This window comes from Vanacampus margaritifer, chromosome 14 (genome assembly GCF_051991255.1).
Source record: "Vanacampus margaritifer isolate UIUO_Vmar chromosome 14, RoL_Vmar_1.0, whole genome shotgun sequence".
NCBI lineage: Eukaryota > Metazoa > Chordata > Actinopteri > Syngnathiformes > Syngnathidae > Vanacampus > Vanacampus margaritifer.
Window position 1 is genome coordinate 13,634,420 of NC_135445.1, and position 23,874 is coordinate 13,658,293.

The following is a 23,874-nucleotide window of genomic DNA, read 5'->3' on the forward strand; positions in this document are numbered from 1 at the left end:
GCAAGAGAGGCACTCAAGCAACTTCATAAAGAATTTTGGATTCTTTCACAACTTTTTCCTGCTCTACTTTGTGTGAGATTCTGGTGGACTTTTAACAAAAAACATTTTTCCCATTTATTAGTGACATAAAAGAAGAGCATCATTTGACTACATGGTATCCATCTTTTGGGACTAGAGGAGAGTATACCACGTGTGTGGACTACAATTTTAAATTGTAAGAGTCAGCTTTTTGCATGTTAAGGATTTTTCAGTGAATTCAGGGGGGAGATTGGGAGTAAAGTATTGGACGGGAGGACGGAGGACCCCCCCACCACCACCACAGTTGGTTTAGGCTGTGCATGATTTGACTTATGGATGTCCAGACATTCCTAAAGAGCTCGTGAGGAATAAACAGTGAAGAAAGTCCAACATTGTGGTTTCGTATCATCCTGCAACCTCTCGAGATTTAAATACCGTGAGGCGAGTTTGTGGGTGCCTCCGAAAGAGATTTGTAAGCACGGGAGGGGGGCCTCTCCCGCTCTTGTACCCTCTCCCTGCCCCCAGCTCAGCATGCCCCAGCCCCTGAGCACCTCCACAGCTCCTCCAGCTCCACTACCATGTGTAGATGGACAGTGACACAAGGGGCACCGGTCGCCTGGCTCTCCTCCCACCCCCGCCACGCAACCCCGCCGCACCTCCTCTCGCTCATCTTCCTTCTGCTGCTTCTCCTGTTCGGACCGTCCTCGTCCTCGCCCCTGTCTTCTCCTGCACCCCCGAGTTTTAACGAAAGCCATAATGCCGGAGGAGAAAGCCCACTTCTCCCCTTCGTCTCCCAGGGATCATCACCGTCGTCCTCCTCACCGGCACCTCTGCATGCCTCCTCCGCCAGGTTGCCACGGGCGACCAACCTGTCATCATCATCATCGTCGTCTTCCGCCGCCGTGGTGGGGCGCCACGTGCGCAGCAGCTACAACCACCTGCAGGGGGACGTGCGCCGGCGGAAACTGTTCTCCTACCAGAAGTTCTTCCTCCGCATTGATAAGAAAGGGAAAGTCAACGGCACCAAAAGTGAGGACGACCCTTGCAGTAAGTCACTTATATTTAATCAGCTCAAGAGTGAAAACGACTTTGTAAATCAAGTCCATTCACTACATTCAATCTTACCCTGTTACAATGCCGCCACACAGGGCACGCCAAACATGTGCCCTAGTTGGGGTATAAATAAAACCAGTAAGCCAGGAAGACAAAGAGACAATCCACTGGATCCAATTTAAAACTAATTACCCCAAAGGAAGTCATCTATTTTTGCTATCACTACTTCTTTAAATACAGACATTGATTTCCCTCTTGCCCGCAGCTATAGCGGTTGTTCATTCCCTCCAACAAACAAAGTTGCTGTCAGTGATGTGTATGAGGATAAAAGTGCATTAAAACACTGAGAACAATCAGAACAATAAATGGTAATGACATTTCAGACCATCAGTAAGAGTTAGTTAGTCAGAGTTAAATATAAGGTCACGTGATGTGGCAAAATGCTCTTTATTAGCACAGAGTTTTATATAATGTGTGATTTTAGAGGAATGTGCGGGATAGAGGGGTCTCCCCGAACACGTGCTCTACTCAGGCCCATTTTCATTCAGTAGACAGACCGACCCCAACTCCACCATAAGACACCGCAACTTGGGCAACTGTGACAACTTGGGCAACTGTGACGTGATTAAAAGAGTCATCAGATCATAATTATTAGGGATGTAACGATATCCAAACGTCACAATACGATATCACTGTACACAATACAATAATTATCACAGTATTGTGAGGATGTTGGCGATAAAAAAAAGCTCATTATACTGTATGAAAACTCACAATATTGTTAAAAAATAGCACAATATTGTGTTTTTGTACATAATAGCTTGGCCAGTCATTTCATTGTCGTGTGTTCCTACTGGTTCAGCGGTGCAAAGTATCATGATCTATATAGCTTACAATGTTGTGATCGGCTGAAGCGGGCGAAAAGTAATGTTTTTTCATGTAGATGTTGAATAATATTTGCTGGTATGACTGATTTTTGGGAGTGATAACCGCCACAGTATGTCCGGTTAAATCATACAGTAGTGAGTAATCAGACCAGGTTTTCGCTTTGGGCGGTTTAATTTGTGTGGGTGTATGTGGGTGATTTCTGTAAAACAAAATTACAAATACAAATAAAACAAAGATAAGCAATTGTGTGTAAATGTTTTGTCTATACAGTACAATGCTAATTAGCTCTGGTCATAATTACACATAATATACATAAACGACCTACAATAACTAATAACATTTAATATAGAGGCAGTTAATGAACTGACACATTGTAAATCCTGTTCAATTTGTGGAGGAACTTCCCCTTTCTCTGGCAATTTGCATGGGTCTTAAACATAGTTGGCCAAAATATGCCAAATTTAAATTAAACGTTAATTAAATTAAAAATAACCACCAGAGGGTGCTGAAACTGCACAAATGGAAGACAACCTGGCCTTTTGAACAGATGTGCTGCTTTTAATATCACAACATGAGGACGACGATATTGTGGAAATTTGAATATTGTGATATCGCCATTGCATCCCAAATATTTATACTAATGTTGAAAGAAATGTCATCTGAACATGAACACATTTGGAAGAGAGATGGTTCATGTTCTTGCCTCAAAGTCCATGGCCTGAGGGTGCATCTAGTGTGACTGAACGCTAACATATCACTTCTGCCTGTACTGTATTTCTGTATCAAACATGGTAAGGGGCGGGGGACTGAGGTCTTTGTCTTCATATTAGTCACACACTTTCATCACAGACTTCAATCAATCTCTCTATGGTGCTGTACAAGCTTCTCCTGCTGGGCACACACACACGGACACACACTTGCAGATACACACGGGCACAGAGAGGCCAGTCTTGCACATGGCCTCCATATGGCAAAGCCAACTTTTATTAGGGCATGAACCAGTGTGAGTGTGTGTGTGTGCGTGTGTGCGTGTGCCACTCAGACACCAAGGCTCTGCCAGACATGGCTGAAGGAATTTCAATTAGCGTCTTTTCCTCCTCCTCCTCTTGCCTGAAGTAACACGCACACATGCACACACTGTGCTTTAAAAGTGCAACAAGTCAGTGATGCCATAACAGCATCAGGTCATGGTATTAGCGGTCCAATCAATCATGTAGTTTGTTTTCCGGCCAGATAGAAAAGTAAAAGATAAATCAGATCTTATCATGGCATGATCACAGATATATAACGTTGTAACCTCACGTTCTACAAGTGGAAATGATTTGACGATCAGGGAGGAATCTCTACGGGATGAATCATGCTTTGACATGTGCGCACATCTGTGCACAAGCTTGCATGTATGTTTACGCTAATGCACCACCTCCAGCTATTTAGCATGCGCTCCAAACAAATCGCTGCCTTCAAATAAAAAGATGCCGCTATATTCCCTTGAGTGAGAACACTGATGTTGTGGTGATGTTTCACATGATCATTTGGCATGTGACTTTTTCTAGACGTGAGCGCACATCTGGACTACGTTGTCAATTAGCTTGTTTGTAAAAAGCCATATAGATAAATTCGTGTAAATATGTAGAAATGTAAGTAACATACAGGTTGTGGCCGCCGGTGCCAAGAGCTTCAAAATTCTGCATGTACTGTAAATGCTAAAATGTGTTCTTTTGATTGTGCTCATTAAAAACACATGGCCAGTGAGACAGCTTGAAGCAAGCTTTCACACACACAGTAATGCAACATAGCAACTCTGCTCAACACCGCAGCATCTCAGGTGTTGAGCCTGTACAAGTTTTGAGCCAAGTGCTTACTTTGAGTTGACTTTTGCAGGGAGTTATCAAGCTCTTGTAGTCTGGTAATGTTCAGGAGGTCAGCTTGCAAATGGGCGTCATTAGATGGTGTCAGAGGTGATGAAGACGTTTTAAGTCCAGTTTTAGGGTCATGAATCTCCTCCGTGGCCGGATTTTTTGGTAATCATGTTGTCACAGTTAAGAGCAGTACATCACTCTGACTTTGCAGTTGTATTCTAAACATGCGGCAACGTGATCAACTGATTTCACAACAAGAGCCAACAATGGATGGGTGACTGCCGGCGAGGCTGAAAACTCACACTCATGCATGCTTTAACGCCACTGGTGGGAAGCAATTGGAACACAGTCCGAATTGTGGAGGCTCTTATGTTCCCATTTAAGGGGATGTTTTTCCACCTCTATGCTAATTACACCATTGTGCCCCCTAACACCCTAACCCCACCCGGTTTGACCCTTACTTAGTGACCCACAGTCAGAAAGATTTGTTGATGGAAAAGTACCGGTAACTCCTTGTGTGTACAAATCCTAATTTTACAATATGGAGAACTAATGTGAGAATGTAATTGTCAAAATGATATTCTAATTATTCGGATTAAGTGCGATAGTGGAAGCTCCATATGCAATCATCGCCTAGGGGGTGCTTGTCGATCCCATGGCATTAACTAATTCACAAACCCTCCTAGTTTTCTACTATTGATATATGTATACAGTCGCTGCCTCTCAATGGCAGTCAATGAGTTAAAAACAAAAATATGAACAATCATAGTAGACATCAGTAGACTATCATCCGTTTGACATGCGCAGCCAGTATTACATACACCATTTCTTCTGTCTACTATACTCTAAACCTAATAAAAAAAAATACAACAATTATTAGTAAACCAAGTACTTCCATGCAGAGAGGGAGGATGATTTTTTTTCTTTCATTTTCTAAAAGCATCTGCCTCATCTGCTGGTGTACTATCACTACACCGAGGAAGAGAAATGTGGAGCGTCACTTTCAGGTTGTTGATAAAAACAATAACTAACCTTCTCCAGCATGACTGAAGATCATTGAAAGTGCGCTTGAGGCTTACTATCAGCAGCTAATTTCTGCACTGCGCATTAAAAGCTAATTCCAATGCAAGTCCTCAGTGTCAAGTAAGGACAAAAATGTACACTTGCATAGTGCAGGATGAGTTTATGCAGTTATACAAGATATACTTTGTGTTCCTAGAAACATTCTGTAGTTGCTTTTACTTTACAGATAGCATTCAACAATCCATACACCCACCCCTTCATTTTGTTCTTTATAAATGAACATGTTTTTTTTATTGTCGGTAGATCGTATCATTTTGACTTGGTGATTTTATAAGTAGCTCGCGTGTAAAAAAAAAAAAAAAAACTGTGGTCACCCCTGATCTACAACAATAAAATTCATTGAGGGATACAATTTAGGGATTAACAGTTTATCCCATTTAAAAAATAAGGGTGACAGAAGTAATCAATTCCAGGGTCAAACTTTAGCTCTGGATTAGATTATGAGATATACCTCACAACATTCTCAATTGATAGAAAGTATTATTTATTGCAAATGTCAAAACAATAAGACATGCTTAACGCAAATGACAAAGGTGTGGTAAAATGCATCCCATTCAATTCACTACATAGGACTACACACAGTCAACCACTGTTATAGAAGATTGTAAAAACAGTCAAATTTCACAACTAACAACAGGGGTGACCCAGGAGACTTTCACTTTCACGTCTGCTAGTGAAAGCTTGTTCTTTTTTCACATTGTTCTTCATTTAATACTTGTTACGTTGATGTAACTGGTTGTTCTTTTGAGCAAGGTCATAAAAAAACACATGCCGATTCAACCCTTTGACAATTGCAGGTCGTCTGCTGTGGTCTTGCGCAAAGTCACAACACCAATTCAAACTTGCTTATAAGCATATTTGTTCCCTAAAAATTCTGCTTGAATAGCAAATAGCACAACCTCTGTTTTACTACTGCATCTTCAAGTGAAACGACATGGAATACAAAAATCCATTTATGCTTTGTACGTTGTCTAATATCTTCCTGAAATGATTCCAATTCGTCCCTATTATATAGCTCTTTATTCTGTTACAACGGCGGTCCACTTCACCCTTCTCTACTTGATGAGCGTTTAGGGTTCTCGTGGGAAAAAGTATCAGTGTGGCCCATAAAAAAGAATTATGAGGAGCTATGGGACGCAGCAGAGGTTAGTGTCAGCGTTGCTTGTGCTTCAAAGTTACTTTGACATCTTCATGGACTCCTCTCTCAGTAAATTAAAGTGGTGTGCAAACGTCACGGGGCAAGCTTGCTCCGAAAACACTGAAACCATCGACTCGTCCAAAAGCTGCCAAAGTCAACAATTACATTCAGCTGTGTTCAGAAAACATACACTAAATCTAAACTACCTACACGCTTCCTCATATATTTGCGCCAATTGCTCCTCTGAAACTAACCAGATGGCTTACAGTATATTTACTTTTATGTTACAGGTTGTGGCGCACATTAGTCAAGTTAATTGGGTGCTGAGAGACAAACTAACTTGAAATCGATTAGTTGACTAAGTGATTGCTAAGAATTGTATGAATGATTGTTGATTTTTTGATGAACTCTTTGACTGCCAGACGTTTTCAAAAACGGGTTGTCGCCAGTGCCAGCCGATTTAAGCATTTTGACTGATCTTTCAAGGTCCACAGAAAATGTTGTGTTTGGACTATGGAAACACACATACTAACAAATGAAAGATTGGACTCTCATCTTTCATCAGAAAAAAAAAGTTTGTTTCTACCTTATTCCGTTCTTCAGTAATCAACAATAGAAAATGGTTACTTTCACCGAAATTCTCTGTTTTGAAAAAAAATGGAGAAAAACAGCTTTTTGTGAAACGATGTTATTTCATGCTCTCTAGTGAATTCTACACTTCTTTTTGTCCATGAATGATGCCACAAACACCTAAATAGTGCTTTACTTCTATAAAAACGCTTTTACCAACAATGAAAAAGTGTTTTTAGATTGCAAAATACGTTTATTTCCATTCAACAGTGTAACAATTTGACAAAACAATTTCGCAAACTATTTACAAATGTGTGCAACTGTGGTACTATTTACAATTATGTGGATGTTTCAAATACAGTTTTTCTTTTTGTAACGCTCTCCTGCGTGCAAGGAGACGCCAGGACTTGCACAACAGTTTACTTTCACTTTCGCATTTGTCCGTTTCGCGTGCAAACGTTACACTTTCCTTTTTTTCCGAGGAATAAATAGCAAGTAGCAGACTGTACACACTCCTCCGATGAATATGCATTGGACTCGGGGCACTCTCCGTCGTCCGATTGAACGTCCGCCTGTGCGTGCTCGGTTGTGCTCCGCGTTTATGACGCCGTCATAGCCGCCGCGTCAGCAGTTCCAATTTCGCCGTCAAGCTCGGATTCACCTTCATCATCATCGATGATGATCATCGTCGTCATCAATGTGCCCTTTTAGCGTTGGTCGATGCCATTAGTCTTGTAAGTGTAGAACTGCTTGCAAACGGGGCGCCATTCTCCGTGTGCTCCTCCTCAGCCATCTAGCTCCCCCCCCCCACGTCTCCTACTGCCGCGTCAATGCTTTCCAACCACGGAGTCATCATCATCATCGATGATGATCATCGTCGTCGTCATCAATGTGCTCTTTATCGTTGGTCGATGCTTTTCGAATTTGAAAAAAACGGCTCGGGCGTGAGCTGCCGCAACCGGTCGCCATTTTTCCTTTGTCTAACATTCTCATCTCCTGCTCGACGCTCTAGCTCCGCCTCTACTGACGCCCACCCGATCTTGTCAAAAGACAGTCATCGCTGCCCTCTAGGGGCCAAAAATAGTCATTAGGCTCACGAGACCTGCTTGAAACTTTCAGGACAGCTCCGCAAGCCTTCCCAGCACCCGTTTAAAAAAAACGTCTTTTAACGTCTTTGGCGCTCCGCCGTAGGTTTTTGCAGAACGTCATTTAACGTCTTTGGCAGTAAAAGAGTTAATTTAGTGCTGAAGCAACAATTGAAAAATACAGTATACTCTACTTGGCTGTAACAATGGAAAAATACAAGTTGGCATCTATCAGTCTAATCATCTGTCCATTTTGTATAGCGATCGACCCAATCAGGGTCGCGGATGAGCTGGAATTCGTCTTTGATCCAGCTGAAACTGGACCAAAGCTGGGGCGGGGCACACCATGCAATGGTTAGCAACAGATCACAGGGCTGTCTAAACAGTACCAAAATATTGCACTTTATAGTAAGAAGGTCCAATTGACTCAGCTACGCTTGGGCACCACTGGAACATTGCTAACAGTCCATTCAGATTGCACTGATGCCAGCCCAATACTGCTACCAGCCGCAAGGATAACATCTGCATGGTATTTTGCTATGATATGCTTTAATTAACCAGCAATTAATTCCCCATTTCTTGCGCCTATCAGCCGAGCAGATTTCAAAATTACTGAAGCAATTTACATGATCTGACAGTTTTCACCTAAAAGATTAAGTCAAATTAAACAGTTTTCAAAGCAGTTAACACCGAGTACTTGTTTTGAAAGCGAGCTGAAGTCTGGATCAAATTATGCCACTTGATTCATGACCTCTTTTCTTTTACTGGAACCCACCAAACAACCACCATTTAACACGCTCATAAGAAAAAGCCACACAATACTGACCATCCTTGCAAGTAAGAATGCTATGTGGTTTCACTGAAGCCAACATACAGAGACTTTGTTTAAGCCCAGTCAGCATAAAGACATGCATGTATGTAACAGAATCACATTTATTAATGCTCTTGTCTGCTTAGTCCTGAAGTTGAGGGGGTCCCTATTAAAGATGTATGTTAAAGCGCTTCTGGCTTTGAACGTTGCAGGCAGAAAATCACATTTCTGAGGTGCTGCTGCGGAGGACTAGAAACAGAAAATAGGCAGAAGCATCAGAAGTTGATTATTATGCCAAAGAATGTTACATTTGTGGGAAGCCTTTTTATTGTTTATATTATGCACAGAATTCTTGCAGACTATCATCATAATGTAAACAGACTGGATTGGGAGGAAACACTCATAATATTAAGCCAAAAACCCGATCTTCAATGAGGTTTTAGGATTGTAACGGCATATTTCAAAGATTATTTGACTGGCGAGTTGGATTTCTGAGCACAGTAGCATGTGCAGGTTCTCATTCCTGATGTTTTACAGTCTCGTTGAGTTGATTTACAAATACCGCCCATTCGGATTCTTGGCCCATCCCGACAAAGCCTTGACAATCCCAAAATGTAAAGTTGTCAGAAAAACAAATCATCCAGTTTGGCAACAAACAACCAAAGAGAACCACTGAGATATCATACTGTTACGGTAAAGTCGTAAGAGATATTTTATGGTAGAGAGACAGAATATGAAGTTCGTACAATGCCTTCAAAGTTCAGTTCAAAGACAGCCAGAGTTAAAAAAATAAGGATATTCCTTTTTCTGTGCAGCTTTTTACATGACTTTAATAATGGTAGCAATGATATCAAAGTTAGTATAAGCCAACGTGCCATGCCTTGCAGAAGTGATTTATATTTTTAGCCCATTTGTCAGTCTCTCCACATCGAAAGAGTAATACCGAAAGTGTCATTGTTGCGTTACAAAGTGGAGTATGTGAAGCGGCACAATTAATGGGCAATAAAGCAGTGGGAGGCGAAGAACAGCATCTGTGATGGATAACATCCAGAGCTGCTGCCATGCAGACACCATGTGCTTCCCACTCTCCGACATTCCCTCACCGTCGTAACGCCCCCGCCTCATGTAGCCTGCATGAAAGTGAGGTTCTTAATGGAGTCATCAAAGTTAGCGCTGAGGGCTCCGAGTAAAGTCCAGGGAAGCATCTGGACAACCGGCCTGGAAGAACAGAGCAGCCAGGAATGCCAGCTAATTAACCTGTGTCTCACATCTACAGTACCCTGCATGTAAACAATGGCCATGTTTAACGACTTTAACAATTTGCTCAAGTACCAATTTTGTGGAAATGTCAGATGAACACAGACAATGTGTCAAAATTATTTAACCGGCATATGGTTCATTTTCATTGTAATGCCTAAAATGTTTTCATGCAGTCTGAGAGAACTTTGATGTAAAAAAAATAAAAATAAAAAAAGTTTAAAAAAAAAGTAACAACAGACCCTCTATATTAGCAACCATGAAAAAGTAATAGTTTAACCGCAACCAAAAATTGCCAAAAATAATGGCGCATTGTAGTTTACTTTTTCAGAACAATAGTAGTTCAAAGGGTCATTAATTGAGGCAACAAGTTGTTAGAAAGATGCTACTTTAGATCATTGGTCCCTTAAACCTTTTTTGTGCCACAGACCGGATTTCTTCTCAACGTGCAACCCGGTACCAAATGACCCACAGACCGAGCAGAAAATTGGTAGTTGGGGACCACTGCTCTATTTGTCGAATGGATGCAATACTGTTATTGTGCTCCTTCACCCTGACATCACTTCTTGCATGTCTGCATGTGTAACATCTGTGCAACAAAGTGTAGGTAGTACATTGAATTTCTGCAATAAAATCTATAACAAATTAAAACAATTGAATACACTTATATAGCTGGACTGTGTTCTCCTTCATCTCACCTGCTCCCAATATTAAGGCACCACACGCACACACTTGTATATACACTGGGTGGGGTCACATCTACGGTGTAGGGGAAAAGTTCGCCAGTCGGCGAGCTGGCGAACTCAGTAACGGTTAGTTTTCACTAGGCACACCGGCGTGACGACCGGGACCTTTCCCCGCCAGGCCTAGGGTTCGGGGGCGCCTCTTGTATCCCGGTGCTCCCTTCCTCCTTTCCGTCCCACCACGCGGCTGGAGGTGGGGTTGGCGCGGGTGCCCCAGCTACTCCGCTATCCGGCCCCTCTCTGGCACGATTCCACTGGGTACGGAGGGGTCCCCGGGATTTGGGGGTTGGGGTTTGGAGGGCTGGCGGGGTGGTGGTGTGATCGGGGAGGGGTGCTGGGGGGGGGGGGGGGTGTACTGGTGGCCTACCGTGCCCAGTTCTGCAGGAGGCGCTCCAGGCTCCTGCGTTTGTTCGCCGGTGGCCCCCGTGGGGCCCGGAGTTTGTGCCCTGGCGCTGCCGAGGCCTGGGGGGCTCTGGCGGGGGGTTGTGCTTGCCCTGTCCTGGCCGGGGTCAACGGCTCCCCTCTTTGGTGGAGGTTTTTCATGCATGCCAGATCCACCACACCAGCATCTACCGAAATTCAAACACAATCTGCTTCTTCCTCTGGTCTCTGAATCAGTGGAGGCTGATGTCTGTGGATCTCACTCTGCTTCATCTATCCTTCCTTCTTTTCTTTAGTCTCTTGAGGTCTCTATAATTTACTGGAATTTATATACTTCTGGGGTTGGTGAAAGATTCTGGATGTAACCCTGTGTGTAGTAGGTGGTTTCTGGTCGGCGCTGGATTTCACTTTTCTCTCTTTTTTTTTGATCACTCCTCGGGTATCCTGACAACTTCACGACTCTCAGGATTCTGAAGTATTCGGTTTAGGTGAAAGGTATGAAATTTTTAATAAGTTTCAGGTGACTTAATAAGCACACACACATACTCACGCACAACAACAACAAAAAAAGAGAGAGCAATGATGATGACATGTTGAATCGGTAAGATTACCAAAATGAACAATACTGAGCTCTCTCAAAGAAAAAAAAAATATTTATACTGTATATATAGTTGGACTGTGTATGATCAGATAAATTGCAATTAACTAATCTAATTTTACCCAAAAGAATTTATGAAATCTGTTGTGTTTATATTTCTAACAAAGAAATACTCTACGTTAGGGTGACCAAATTACCCCTTTTCCCGGATATGTACACATTTTTACCTCCTGTCCGGGCGTCCGGTGGGTTTTCATAAAATCGTGAAAATGTCTGTTTGTTATTGTGGGACAAATAGGAGGCAGAGTGCACCATGTTGTTACCGTGACTGGTAGCCCACGGATTGATCTCAGCTCCATCGCAAAGGGTATAAGGGAGGGGAAATTGTTTTTTTTTTTTTTTTGTGTCTTTGTTATTAATATTTTTTTTCTTAAAGAAAAAAGTAGATCAGCTTTTTACATAGCTCACTTTCTGAGCATTCAAATAACATCCTAAGCTGAACCAGTGGCCAAGAACTTTGGCTCACTGGTAGCACTCTGCACTCCTAAAGCGGATACATGGTCACCCGTACATAGGAGGCGCACATTAAAATGGTTATAATGTATGGCATCTTTGAGTACACTGAGTGTCATTTACGTATCTCGAGGCTGGGCTGAGTGCCCTATTTTTTGGGAAATCAAAATATGGTCACCCTACTCTATGTTATGTGGAAAAATTTGTTGTTGAGGCTTCATTGTACTCAAAAGACTAAAGGTAATTTCATCAGGGTAGTGAGTAGGAGTTAAGAAATGCACTTTTTAGGCCTAATGTAAACATACAAGTACGTGGAAACATATATACAGGGCGATAAAGTTGCTGGTTCGTCAGGTTTGTGGTGTAAAATGACTAGATTTCTACAGCTGAAAGCTTAGTGCCAACACCTCTTACCGCAACAGGCAGCTGAGGGGCGAATGAAAAATGTGTGAAATGCAGATGACCGTCACAGCACATTAGCTAAAAACATAACTCCTGCCGTGGAAGGCCTGTGAAATGTTTTGACAGAAACTGGCAGCTTTGTCACTTTATCATGTTACAAAGTCAACTATGGTGCAGGAATGGCAAAACCTCCGGTGGTTACACTTTTCTTTTCTTTTTTTGCACCCCCTCACATTTCTTCTCTGACAATTCCCCATTAACAGAACCCTGAATTTATATTGGGTTTCTCCGAGCTGCTTTAAAATGTATGTGACATAACTGGCAGTGGCCATGCTGCACTGAGGAAGGTGATCTGAATTTATACCGTTTCAAGTGGTGTAATTCTAACTAACAATTGCCTTGGACCAGCGACTTCTGATATTTTAAACAGACCACAACCACACCAAACAAAATCATGTGGAATTTTGCTCATGTGATTTTGTTTGGTGTGGTTATGCAATAACTGTACTTTGTTTTTCTTTATTTACCACAGAGGTTTTCTGAATCACACCATACATGACAAATCCAGACATGGGAAAGTAATAAAACAATTGAAGAAGCAACAATGAGCTATGTAACACATTGTGTGTCAAATATAATAATGGTTGGTACTGAAACCAATCGTCAATATGAAATCAATCAACCATTTAATGTACATAGCATTCCAGCTTTGGGTTTGTGGTGACTCAACTGGTCTTGAGGAAAACAGTAATTTGGCATATCCATGTTTTATAAGGAGTGTTTGGTATGGCATCAAGCTGAAATGAGTTCTACATTTCTACAAAAACAACTTAGTTGCTGTAGCATTGTTGTACCAATTTAGAAATATCTGAGTTTTACAGTTCTACACTACCACCTATATTTTCCTTTAGTTCAAGTACGGATTAAACAAGTTGTCACAGAGGGCGGTGGTGTCACTCTCATTCAAAACAAGATCTGGCATGGTTCAATTGGGGTGAGAAAGTGATGTTTAATTTTAACTAATTGCAATTGATGGTATCAAGTTTATCCCCAAGCAGCACAATGGTGACTTATTTACAGCTTGCATGTAAACCAATGTAGCATCATGTGCAGACATCCTTAAAACATCTCGTAAAAGTGCACTGAGCAATGTGTGTCCTACAAGGTCCAATTTTTGCACTCAGTACTTCATACACCAAAACATCTTCCTGTATATCTGAAGCGGATATATATATATATATATATATATATATATATATAAATAATTTGTATTCTCGATAAGGTTGTGTGGAGGATTAAATAAGAAATTAGTTTATCGCCAGAAACTTAGTGTCTCAGATTTACGATTTCTTCGAATAATAAAGCACTGGCCAGAGTACACCATGATCCCCACATAAACAACCATACCCAAATCTCACTACTGCAATTAAGTTTAAAATTAAATATGAACCAATCATAACAATAAAACTTCCATCGTTGTTTGAAATGACTGTTGCTCCCTTTGTAGTCTTCAAACATGATCATATTACTGATTTTCAAGACACTGCCTTTACATTATCTATGTTTGATGCTTGAGTATTTGTGCAATATTATTAACAGAAAACATAAAATACCTACTTTCCGTTCGTGTCACATATTTGCTACGGTCGGCATTGGTGAGGGGGTTGGCTACAAGTCGAATCTCCAACCCCTTTTTATGGTAGCAAGCAGTGTGTATTTAGAGGAAGATGTCTTGCCATGCCTTTTCTATTAGGTGAACTTTGAGCTATTTGTGCTTTTTCTAGCCTTTAAAACACAGATAATTAAGATGCCGGGCTATGATCCAGAGGACACATGGAGGGAGTTCATGGCCCCTTTCAGAAACAAAACCACATAAATGAGTATGTGTCAAAAAGGCAAGGTGTTGACCGGGCTCATTAAGACAAAAAAAAAAAAAAAAAAAGAGTAGCACATGAACATTTTTGCCTATATGTGTAACTTGTGCTGTTACATGTGCCGTGTTGCAATCCAAGCCTTTTGTTACAAGCCGGACTTTTATTTCTGCCGACGGGTTGCTCGTTGTGACTGTGTCATAAAAGAGCACACTGCTTTGGTCCTCTCAAAACCACATCAAATGGGGTAAAAGGGGGGTTGAACAGGTGGAGCAGCCTTTAGCGCCTCGCAGAAAGACCTTATTTTGACACGTGATAGAAATGTCTGCTGTGCTGTGGCAAGATAGAACATCGAGGCTGATGGATGAGATGTTTTGTGGTGCTTTTTGCGCATGTCATTGCAAAGCCGCCAATGTTTTTGGGATCTACAAAAGTAGACTTTTATTGATGGGAATATATGGATTGGACTGGTGACAAGATGCTTTGGGGACAATGTTTAACTAAGGCAAGACAGAATAATAGTTTACATATGTGCTCTTACCACCAACATCCCAGTTAATATTTTAAATACTGTACAATGAAACATATGTAGAAAAGCATGAACACGTAGAGGGTAAATTCCTGAAGGTTCAGAACGAAATTTATAAACTTGTTGCCATCACACAAATCACTCTGAGACTAGAGGGTACACATTACTATCTGAAAATGGAGTAGAACATAGAAAATACATTGTAGAAATCTGGTGGAAATGGATGACATTTAATATATCTGACTTAGCTAAATTGAATTGAAAACTGCTTCTTCTCTAGCTGAACTGTTTCCTCGTTATACTCAGTTTTATCGGCCTTGGTCTTTTTTTCTTCCTCAAACAATGACAAAGGTCAAAGTGATACTGTTCTGAAGCCATTCACAATTCTACTAGTTCACTCTGATAATACAGTTTGGGAAGAAAAAAAAATGCTGCCTGGCGTACTCATTCAGTTTCTCGGAAAGCTAAAAATAGAATCAAGACAATAAACCAGAAATTGATCTACCCTTGGAAATCTTGTGGTAGTGCTTACAGTGCAGTTATGGAGATTAGGCACAACAGAAAGAAGTGACTTCAAATATGACACTAGTATACATCATCACTGCATATCATTGCGATCCTATTCTGTGCACAAACGCGAAGAGAACTATAGAAATGCTGTAAGATTCAAATCAAGCAGTACAATTGGTTGTTAAGGGTCCCCAAACTATCCCTCTTTTCAATCCTAATAATGGACATTTCATTAAATTTCCTTTATCACTTGTGGTGCAACTTAAAAGGATAACACACACAATACTGTATACTCTTCCTCAACAGCTCTCAGTCTTTAGCTAACCGTCTTTGCTTCCTTTTGACCTCTACTCTTACCCTCCTCTGTTTCCGAATTATGTCCAGGGTCCAGTTCGGAGTTAGCATTTTTCCTTTTCAAAAACGCCTCCATCCATCACTGTCACCGTCTCGTCTCGCTAGCCACAATGCAACAGTCACCACCACTTGACATATCCACAAATCACTGATTGTCCCGTCACAACTAGCTAACTGCTGCCACCTACTGATATGGAAGAGTATTACATGGTTACTCTGCCGATCACTAGACAGCACAGACACTCGACAATGGCACATTATTTGCGAATAAAGTAATTTGTCTTAAAAGCAAGAAGAAGCTATTAAGCGATTTTCTAGACCAAAGACCTGTACCGAAATGACTGATTTAGGTGAAGAAAATGAAGAGCGTTTATTCTTTGATTTTGTTGTACTCCCCTAGAACCAGCATGAAATCACACAATATTTTTATTTTCACCAATTCTCCATCTGCCTGCGAGGTTGCTTCCTACAGGCCCCAAGTTAATCCTCTGAAAGCCCTGATAGTTTTATGGCATGGCGTAACCGACTTTAGGATGAGAGAAGAAGGCATTGCTGACCACCGCTTAAACCAATAATTGGTTCAGGCTTGAAAACCGATACGCACGCTATGACCTCTTGCTAGCCTGGCAGCCGGAGCGCTTTTTTCTGTCCCGTTCATATGCTTGCCTGCATACATGTGCTCCCCTTGCCAGAAAAACAAACATAAGACAGAAAAAAAGTTTTTTCCCTGGCTTACACCTCAGTCCCAGGGTGCACAGCCAGCGAGCAAAGCGACGAATGAGCACAGGGCAAGAGACCACTCTGAGGTCCGACTGTAAGATCACGGGCCAGGCTGAGGAATGATGCGAGACTGGGGCTCACTTGTGAGGACGAAAGTTGGGTTATTATTTTTTTTTGGGTTCCACCCACAGAATCTAAAGGTTCATGCAACATTTTGTGGAATCATAGAAGTCATGAAGCTTGTGATAATACCAAAAGGCATTGAAAGACAAAAAATATATATACAGTATATGTCCGAAATGACCTCTTTAAAGGGTGGATGGAGTGCCATTTATTTACCTTTTGTTTGTGAGTTAGGCTGATAAACATTTAATCTGGTAAATGTTATTGTAAATTGAGCAATTCTTTGCAATCGTGATTCTCAAAGTGTGGAACTCCCATGGCTCCCTCTAGTGGTATGCGACAAAAATCACTGCCTAAGTGCAGTTCAGTTGTATTTAACTTTTTATGCAAATTTTGTATTTAAAAACTGCTTGTTGATACAATTTAAATTCAAATTTTCAGTGAGGTACATTTCAATTCAATTTAAAGGATTACTCAACAAGAAGTCAGACTCTTGCTTGACCCCTCACTAAGATTTGAAATCGGAGCTCAAAGGTGGTGTTGCCTGGAGGACCGTTGGGTTGTGAATGGGGAGATGGTTTGGCGCTGTCTGGCTGTGATTGACAGCGGCAACTCACTAAGAAGCCGTTTAAGGAGGCGTGTACGAGAATGAGCCGGTGGGTGGCGGGGGCGACTACGTCATGCGGAACAAGTGACAAACAGTCAAATTGTGTTTATCTTTCTGTTTAACCTTAAGATGGCACCAAACACACGGTTTCTGCCACCAACTCAAGCTTTAAGCATTTGTAGACACCAGTTTATACAGTTTATCAGCAAGTTGATTAAGTGTTGAGTTATTCTTGAAGTATTTTTACTTTCCTACATTTAAGCTCAATTTTAATTTTCAAACTATGCATAATGCAACATTGGTTTACCAGGGTTACCATAAATATTAAATTGGCTTTATAGGACTTTTTATGAACAGTTCATTTAACAGTTAGTAGAACAGTACTTCGGTGTAAAAAGTTTAAAAAACGCTGTTTTGATCCACAGTACTAAGAGCTAAAATGCATTACGCACACAAGACCCTAGTACAGTGGTGGGCAAACTCGGTCTCGGGATCGTACCAAGCTTATGAGAGCTTGCTGATGAGCTGATCATATATCAGCTGCGTTGGAGAAGGGAAACATCCAAAACCTGCAGGACTCCGGCCCTCGAGGACCGAGTGTGCCCGACCCCTGGCCTAGTACCACAAGAAAAGACAACAGTCTTCACGGAACGAGCATCACAGAGGCCATTATCAGCTCAAGCATATCTCAACACACGGAGTTCCTAACATTCGCAGGGTAAAAACATCTAACATGTGGCACAATTGCTCAACTGTTCGAGAAACATACAGGCAAGGACAAGCTGTGCTAAAGAGGTTGCTCGTACCTGATTCATTATAAATAAAAAATACATTAGGTCAAGGAATGCGTCATGAGGGGAAGGTTTAAGAGGGAGGTTTATGGAAAGTTCTAGTGATTTGCGTAACTATATTCACGTATGCATGCATACAAGTCTGTATTTCTTCAAGAAGTTTCTTCATAACAATAGATAAAGCATGGGGCAAGGTTAAGATTTTTCAAATCTGCATATCTTAAAGAGGCATAACTTTTTAATCTCAATAACCCATTACAAGACAATGTTTTTAACTGACAATTGATAAAATTGCATGTTTTCGCTGCATGTTGTTTCAGTAAGAGTGCTTTGGAAAATGCAAACATTTGAAAACAGGTTTCAAAGTGTACATTTTGTCTATGTACAGAACGTTGTGTGTACAAACGCAAAGAAAAAACTTTCAAACAGTACAGGTAGTCTCCAATTTATAACACAATAGGTTCCGACTTCCGAGAGGCTTTTTGTAAGTCGAATTGTAAAATGAGACAGTGTATGAACTTCTGTTTTAAAATTAAATTTTATTAAATAAAAAAATGAAATAAAATGACATTACTGTATAAACATATACTGTCTATACATAAATTAAAAAAATTAGAATGTATATATATATACACACACAATACCATAATAAAAAGAAATATGCCTTCACAGATGGTGAAGGCGGATGGAGGAATTAGGATTCTGTATGTGCAACATCAGCTATCTTCTCTCCACTGCTTTTTGCCGCAACCACCACTATAATTAGCTTTTAATTTATTAGCCGCGCTCAATAAAGTTTACTTGCATGGAAATGTGCAAAATATTAGTACAGTAGGCAACGAGATTCTCAGTACAGTGCAACGTATGCTGAAATCTGAGAGAGAGCAAGCAAACGAGAGAGATTATGGGAGATCTACGGGATTGTGGCAGAAAGGGGAACTACAATATCATAATGTATTATGTGGCACGCATTAAAAAATATTAACTTGCGAGCACAATACAGCATTGTTTATAGTTTCATGAGTATCAACTTCATACTTACTACACAAATGGTAAAAAAAAAAAAAAACACACACACATTTTGTCCGAATAATTATTCAGTTTCACTCCCTGTTATCAACTGCAACTAGCCAATCATGTGACTCTAACTAGTTTCTGACAAAGAGGTGCCTCTCTGTCCACCAGGTATCCTGGAGATCAAGTCGGTGGACGTGGGAGTTGTGGCCATCAGGGGCCTCAGCAGCAACTATTATCTTGCCATCAGCAAGAAGGGAGAGCTGTACGGCGCGGTGAGTTTATAGCTTAACCCCCCTCCTTTCTGCAAACCAAATAAATTAAACACCATAATTTGTGCATGTGAACACGCCAAACAAACCTGCTCTGAATCATTTTATGAACTGATATCACCTCAGGAGTCAGGATATGGTATTAGTTTGGTTTGCAGTTCAGTTAAACTTCACAAAGTGAAGTTCACATTTCTCACAGGTCACACTTTATGTTCCCAGAGTCATTTCGCTTTGTACTAGACATCCTTGTTCACTTCAAGCCCATTAATATAAAACTAACAGATGAAAAACAGTAAATGTAGTATATATGCTCAGTTACTGCTATATGCTTTTGACCCTGCGCAAAATGTCCAGTGTCAAGAACTGATATTGACCTGAAAGAAAACTGGATTCTCTTTTAAAAGAACTCACAACATGTGAACCTTTTCCTTTTGGTTCACTCACAAATACTGAGCTCATTTTTTTAAATTGAAAAACATCATTAAATAGTTATAATAATTTGGGTCTCTTTACGCTTTTTTTTTAATATACTGTATGTTTTCTTTTCAAAATAATTACAACCATATTTGAAAGACGTTTCTAAATAAAAATGGAAGTCAATATTCAACACAAATAAGACAAATTACATTGACAGACAGCAAAATCACAGGATTGGATTTTGGAACTAAACTTAACTTTGGTCCTAGGAACAACTGAAAGAGGAAAAAAAGTCAAATTGCCTTGTAATAACTTAAATTCACACCATAATCGGTGGACTCACTTTTTGAAATTACAGTTTAAACCCCAAAGAAGCTATCGTGCCCACAGATAGTGACTCATAAATAGCAACAAAAAGCAAAAGTTGTACCTTAAATCCAACTTGTGATGGCATGATGATGAATTCCTCCTCCGTTTTGTGACCAAGATGATTGCACAATGCACACATTGTAATTTCGCTAGTGGAGAAGAACCTCTTTCAAATCCCCCTTATGATCAAATATAAGACGTGTGTTAGCTTTGCTACACTGCTGCTAATGAATGTCCATCCACGTCTAACAGGTGTGCTTGTAGTCTTACTTGGGCAGTCGAGTGTCAAACATTGGCAAAACTCCCCAGCTGCTCACGCCACACTGTAAAAACAAAACAAAAAAAACAACAACAACAAGTGTGTGAAGTATTTAAAGTATTTATCGTTTAAACGTCATGAAGATCATTACCTTTCTTCATTTCAGGACTTACCACTTTTCTCACAAGCATCACTTCCGGTTTCAAAGATTTTCAAAATAAAACAGTAAGCGAATAATGAATGTGTAGAGTTACAAGAGACTTTTATTTACCCTTTAGGATTGGATTCATGTTATAATTAAAAGAAATATCAACCACACATTTATGCAAGAGCTGTATTAAACAAATGAAACAAATTCAATTCAATCTATTTATTTATTTATTTATTTATTGCATGGTGTATGATTATTTTATGTTATCATTTTAAGTGACACTGTGCACATATAGCACAATATTGCTATAACAGAAATATTGCTTCATGTTCAACTAAACAGGCCCACGGAAACTAAGTAGTAGTTTGTGAGTGAACTGTACTGAAACTACATTATTATCATCATTTCAGAATACTGGCCTACTTTTTTTGTTAGTGGTGGATGGTAAGATTTTGCACCTTGGGTCAATAAAGGCTGGGAAAAGAGATATTACAATCGGGCCTTGCCTTTGCTGACTAACAGGAAGGGAAAGAAAATTCAGAGCAAATATGGCATGTGTGTAGCCCACATAAATATAGACTTGTCTTATGTTTGATACCAGTAGATTTTGTTGGTGTACCTAATATTATGGTCAGTTAGTATATCTAGTCAATCCTAGCTGGTGATTTTTTTTTTCTTCAATGGGTCGGTGATGTTTTTTTCTTCTTCAGTGGGCCGGTGATGTTTTTTTTTTTTCAATGGGCTAGCAAGACTACAATCTCTTCCAGCAACAGGAAGTAAATTTAGTCAATGTGAGTTCACTCCATTCACAGGAAACACAATCCTCCACCTTCTCTATTCTTCCCTCAGTTTCTTTGGGGAGTGGGTGGGTGTGGGGGTAGCCCTTGTTTCATCTCTTTTCTCCTTCCACTCATTCTCCCTCCGTCAATGTAAGAGAGGCAACTCTCAGCGTGTCTCTACGGAGCAGTGGCGGCGGCGCAGATGAAATGACACCCGCTAGAATAGAAAAAGAGGCATTCTGTTGCACGGCCCCCCAAACCGAATTCCCATGACGTGGGCTTGTGCTCCGCTGCAACACAAGCCGGACTCGCACAGGCCCGAAGGGCTGGCATTTGATTACACTCGATGGCCCTGCAACACTGACTTCTTTATCCAGGAGGCATCCAATGAAATCATTGTTTCATTCTATTGCCAGATTAACACACGCAATTAGGATTTAAAGGTTCAGCATGGTTGCATTTCTATTGTGACAGAAAACCTGCCATGAACAATGATGATTAAGGCAACATGTGCGATCAAGTTCTGTGCAGTCACTTGCTATCATGGTACTGATGTAATTAATATTTGTGAATCATTACATAGCACACGCAAATGCATTTACAACTGAAATGTATTCCATTTGGATTGAGTAAACATATTTTTCCTCTCATGCTGCCAGATTATGTCTCTTTCAAATGTGGTAAAAACTTCCAGGAGTCTGCCCTATTATGCTGAACAATGGTTAAAAACAGTTTATTCACCAGCACAGTCCATTATCTTTGATATAAGTGAAAAATAACACAGCATGAGCCAAAAATAATTAGTTTCTATCAAATTGAAGGAGCTTTTCACCATTGATAAGACATCAAGAAATGCGTTACACTAAACTGTCCAAAATATATCCGATATTGAGTTGGACTATTTACAAATACCCTTTGTGGACATGTTTAAAGTTCTGAAATGAAACAAAAAATACAATCATAAAAGCAAGGAATGTACTTGATAAATCAATAACTGCTTAACAAATATGTTAAACTGACGCTTGCTGAAATTGAAAGAGTCCGCATTAAAGTGCTTCACGATGATGGATGGTCCAGGCAATCTTTAAAAAAATATATGAATAAAATAAATTGGAAAAAAAAAATTGTAATTTCCAAAGCATTTATAGAACATTTTCTGCTTTTCGTCGCTCTTAAAATAATTACCTAAGTCCTATTTTTAAATTTTTGCAATATATGTATATATTTTTTTATTTTTGCCTAAATCATCTCCTCATGATGCAAATGGTTACATTTTTTGTGCTTCCTGGAAAATGATGACTTAGTCTTAGGCGATTATTTTAAGAAGGCGTCGATATTCAAGTTTTGTAACTTAACCCCTTTAGACTCAAAGATGGTTGCAATGGACATGACATATTCGTGTGTCTAAACCAATAAAACGCATAATTTGGATGATGTCAACTTTTCTGGCTCATGATTGGATCTTAACTAACCAATCACAATCGCAAGTTGATTTGCATGATGTTCATGTTAAAAATGTTGCATATAAGATTGGTAAGTTTAGAACACGTTACAGCCATATTATCCTGGTGTCCACTTTGACAACTAAAAACAGGAGATAACACCCCAAAAAAATTCCCCCAAAAATTATGTGGGAAAAAAGTCAAATATAGCACACAAAAAAGAAAGAAAGAAAGGGTCTGTAGGGGCTACCAAATCTCTATGAAAAATAAATTGAATTTGAAAGCATTTATAGCACAAGTGTCAAACCCAAGGTCTGGGGGTCAGAGCATCATCACTTTGCTTCATTTTGTGGTCCACCAAGGAAAACAGTTAGGGTCATATGTTCCAGAGGTGAGCGGTTCCACGTCTCCGCCGCCCCGTTGCTGACGGATGCCTACTTTTCAGTGAGTGCCCACATTTTCGGCGAGTGCTTTATGACACAAAGCCTCGAGAAAAAAAATACACGTTTTGAGAAGGAACCCCTGTCGACAGACAGACGGAAGAGCCCAGCTCTGGTATTTTATTTACAAAAATAAAAATGACAAAATGTGCATTTAAAAAAAACTGTTTTTTGGGGGGCAGGGGGGAATTCCACCATGTCTTACACCAGCAACATTGTGACAAAACATTACAAATAAAAGCCATTCGACATCATTTATGTATCATCCTCCAACCTTCACACCTTTGCCTCTATTCCACAGAGGGACTTTGGGCCGGACTGTCGCCTGATCGAGCGCATCGAGGAGAACAAGTACAACACGTACGCTTCTGCCGAGTGGCGCAACAAGAGGAAGCACATGTTTGTGGGACTCAACGCCAACGGCAAAGCTGTGAGGGGCAAGAAGACTAGGAGGAAAAACACAACCACTCACTTCTTGCCCATTGTGGTGCATCCCTGATGATGGCACAGGGTGTATCCATCCGCCAGGGGAAGCTTCAATCTGCAGACTGCTGAGCATCTGGAGAAGGACTTTGTTTGGACTGAAGGCTTGCATCCGGAGGACTGAAACCTACAGACATTCCGTATCTCTCGGATGAGGACACTTCTATTTTTTATAGAAAGGTATATTGCTATACAATGTATATGCTATTTTTTTTGGTCTAACTTATAAAAGCACGCTGGCACAGTAGGATATATGGGGGGAAATAAATAATGTGATCAGCGACTTGGGGGGAAAGAAGATGAGGAGGTAAGAAGTGGAAGGGAGAGGCTGAGAAAGCAGCAAA

At 40.5% G+C, this 23,874-nt stretch overlaps 1 protein-coding gene and 1 long non-coding RNA gene across 4 annotated transcripts in view; one reads left to right on the top strand and one right to left on the bottom strand.

The window, feature by feature from the left end:
* Positions 1 to 20,450, bottom strand: part of LOC144063706 (uncharacterized) — a 79,128-nt gene extending 58,678 nt beyond the window's left edge. For all 3 annotated transcript variants that reach the window (XR_013296623.1, XR_013296624.1, XR_013296625.1), the window contains exons 1-3: positions 20,387 to 20,450; positions 20,247 to 20,299; positions 20,038 to 20,155 (exon numbers count right to left, since the gene is read on the bottom strand). This is a non-coding gene — a long non-coding RNA (uncharacterized LOC144063706). The remainder of the gene's footprint in view (positions 1 to 20,037; positions 20,156 to 20,246; positions 20,300 to 20,386) is intronic.
* Positions 1 to 23,874, top strand: fgf10a (fibroblast growth factor 10a). Its single transcript, XM_077585495.1, has 3 exons — positions 1 to 1,065; positions 19,090 to 19,193; positions 23,349 to 23,874. Exons 1-3 carry the CDS (start codon positions 597 to 599, stop codon positions 23,544 to 23,546), a joined length of 771 nt encoding a protein of 256 aa, XP_077441621.1. The 5' UTR covers positions 1 to 596; the 3' UTR covers positions 23,547 to 23,874.

Coding starts and splice junctions, on each gene's coding strand:
- fgf10a (XM_077585495.1), top strand. CDS start 597: ATGTGTAGATGGACAGTGACACAAGGGGCACCGGTCGCCTGGCTCTCC. Junction 1,066..19,089: donor AAGTGAGGACGACCCTTGCA/GTAAGTCACTTA, acceptor TCTGTCCACCAG/GTATCCTGGAGATCAAGTCG. Junction 19,194..23,348: donor AGGGAGAGCTGTACGGCGCG/GTGAGTTTATAG, acceptor TCTATTCCACAG/AGGGACTTTGGGCCGGACTG.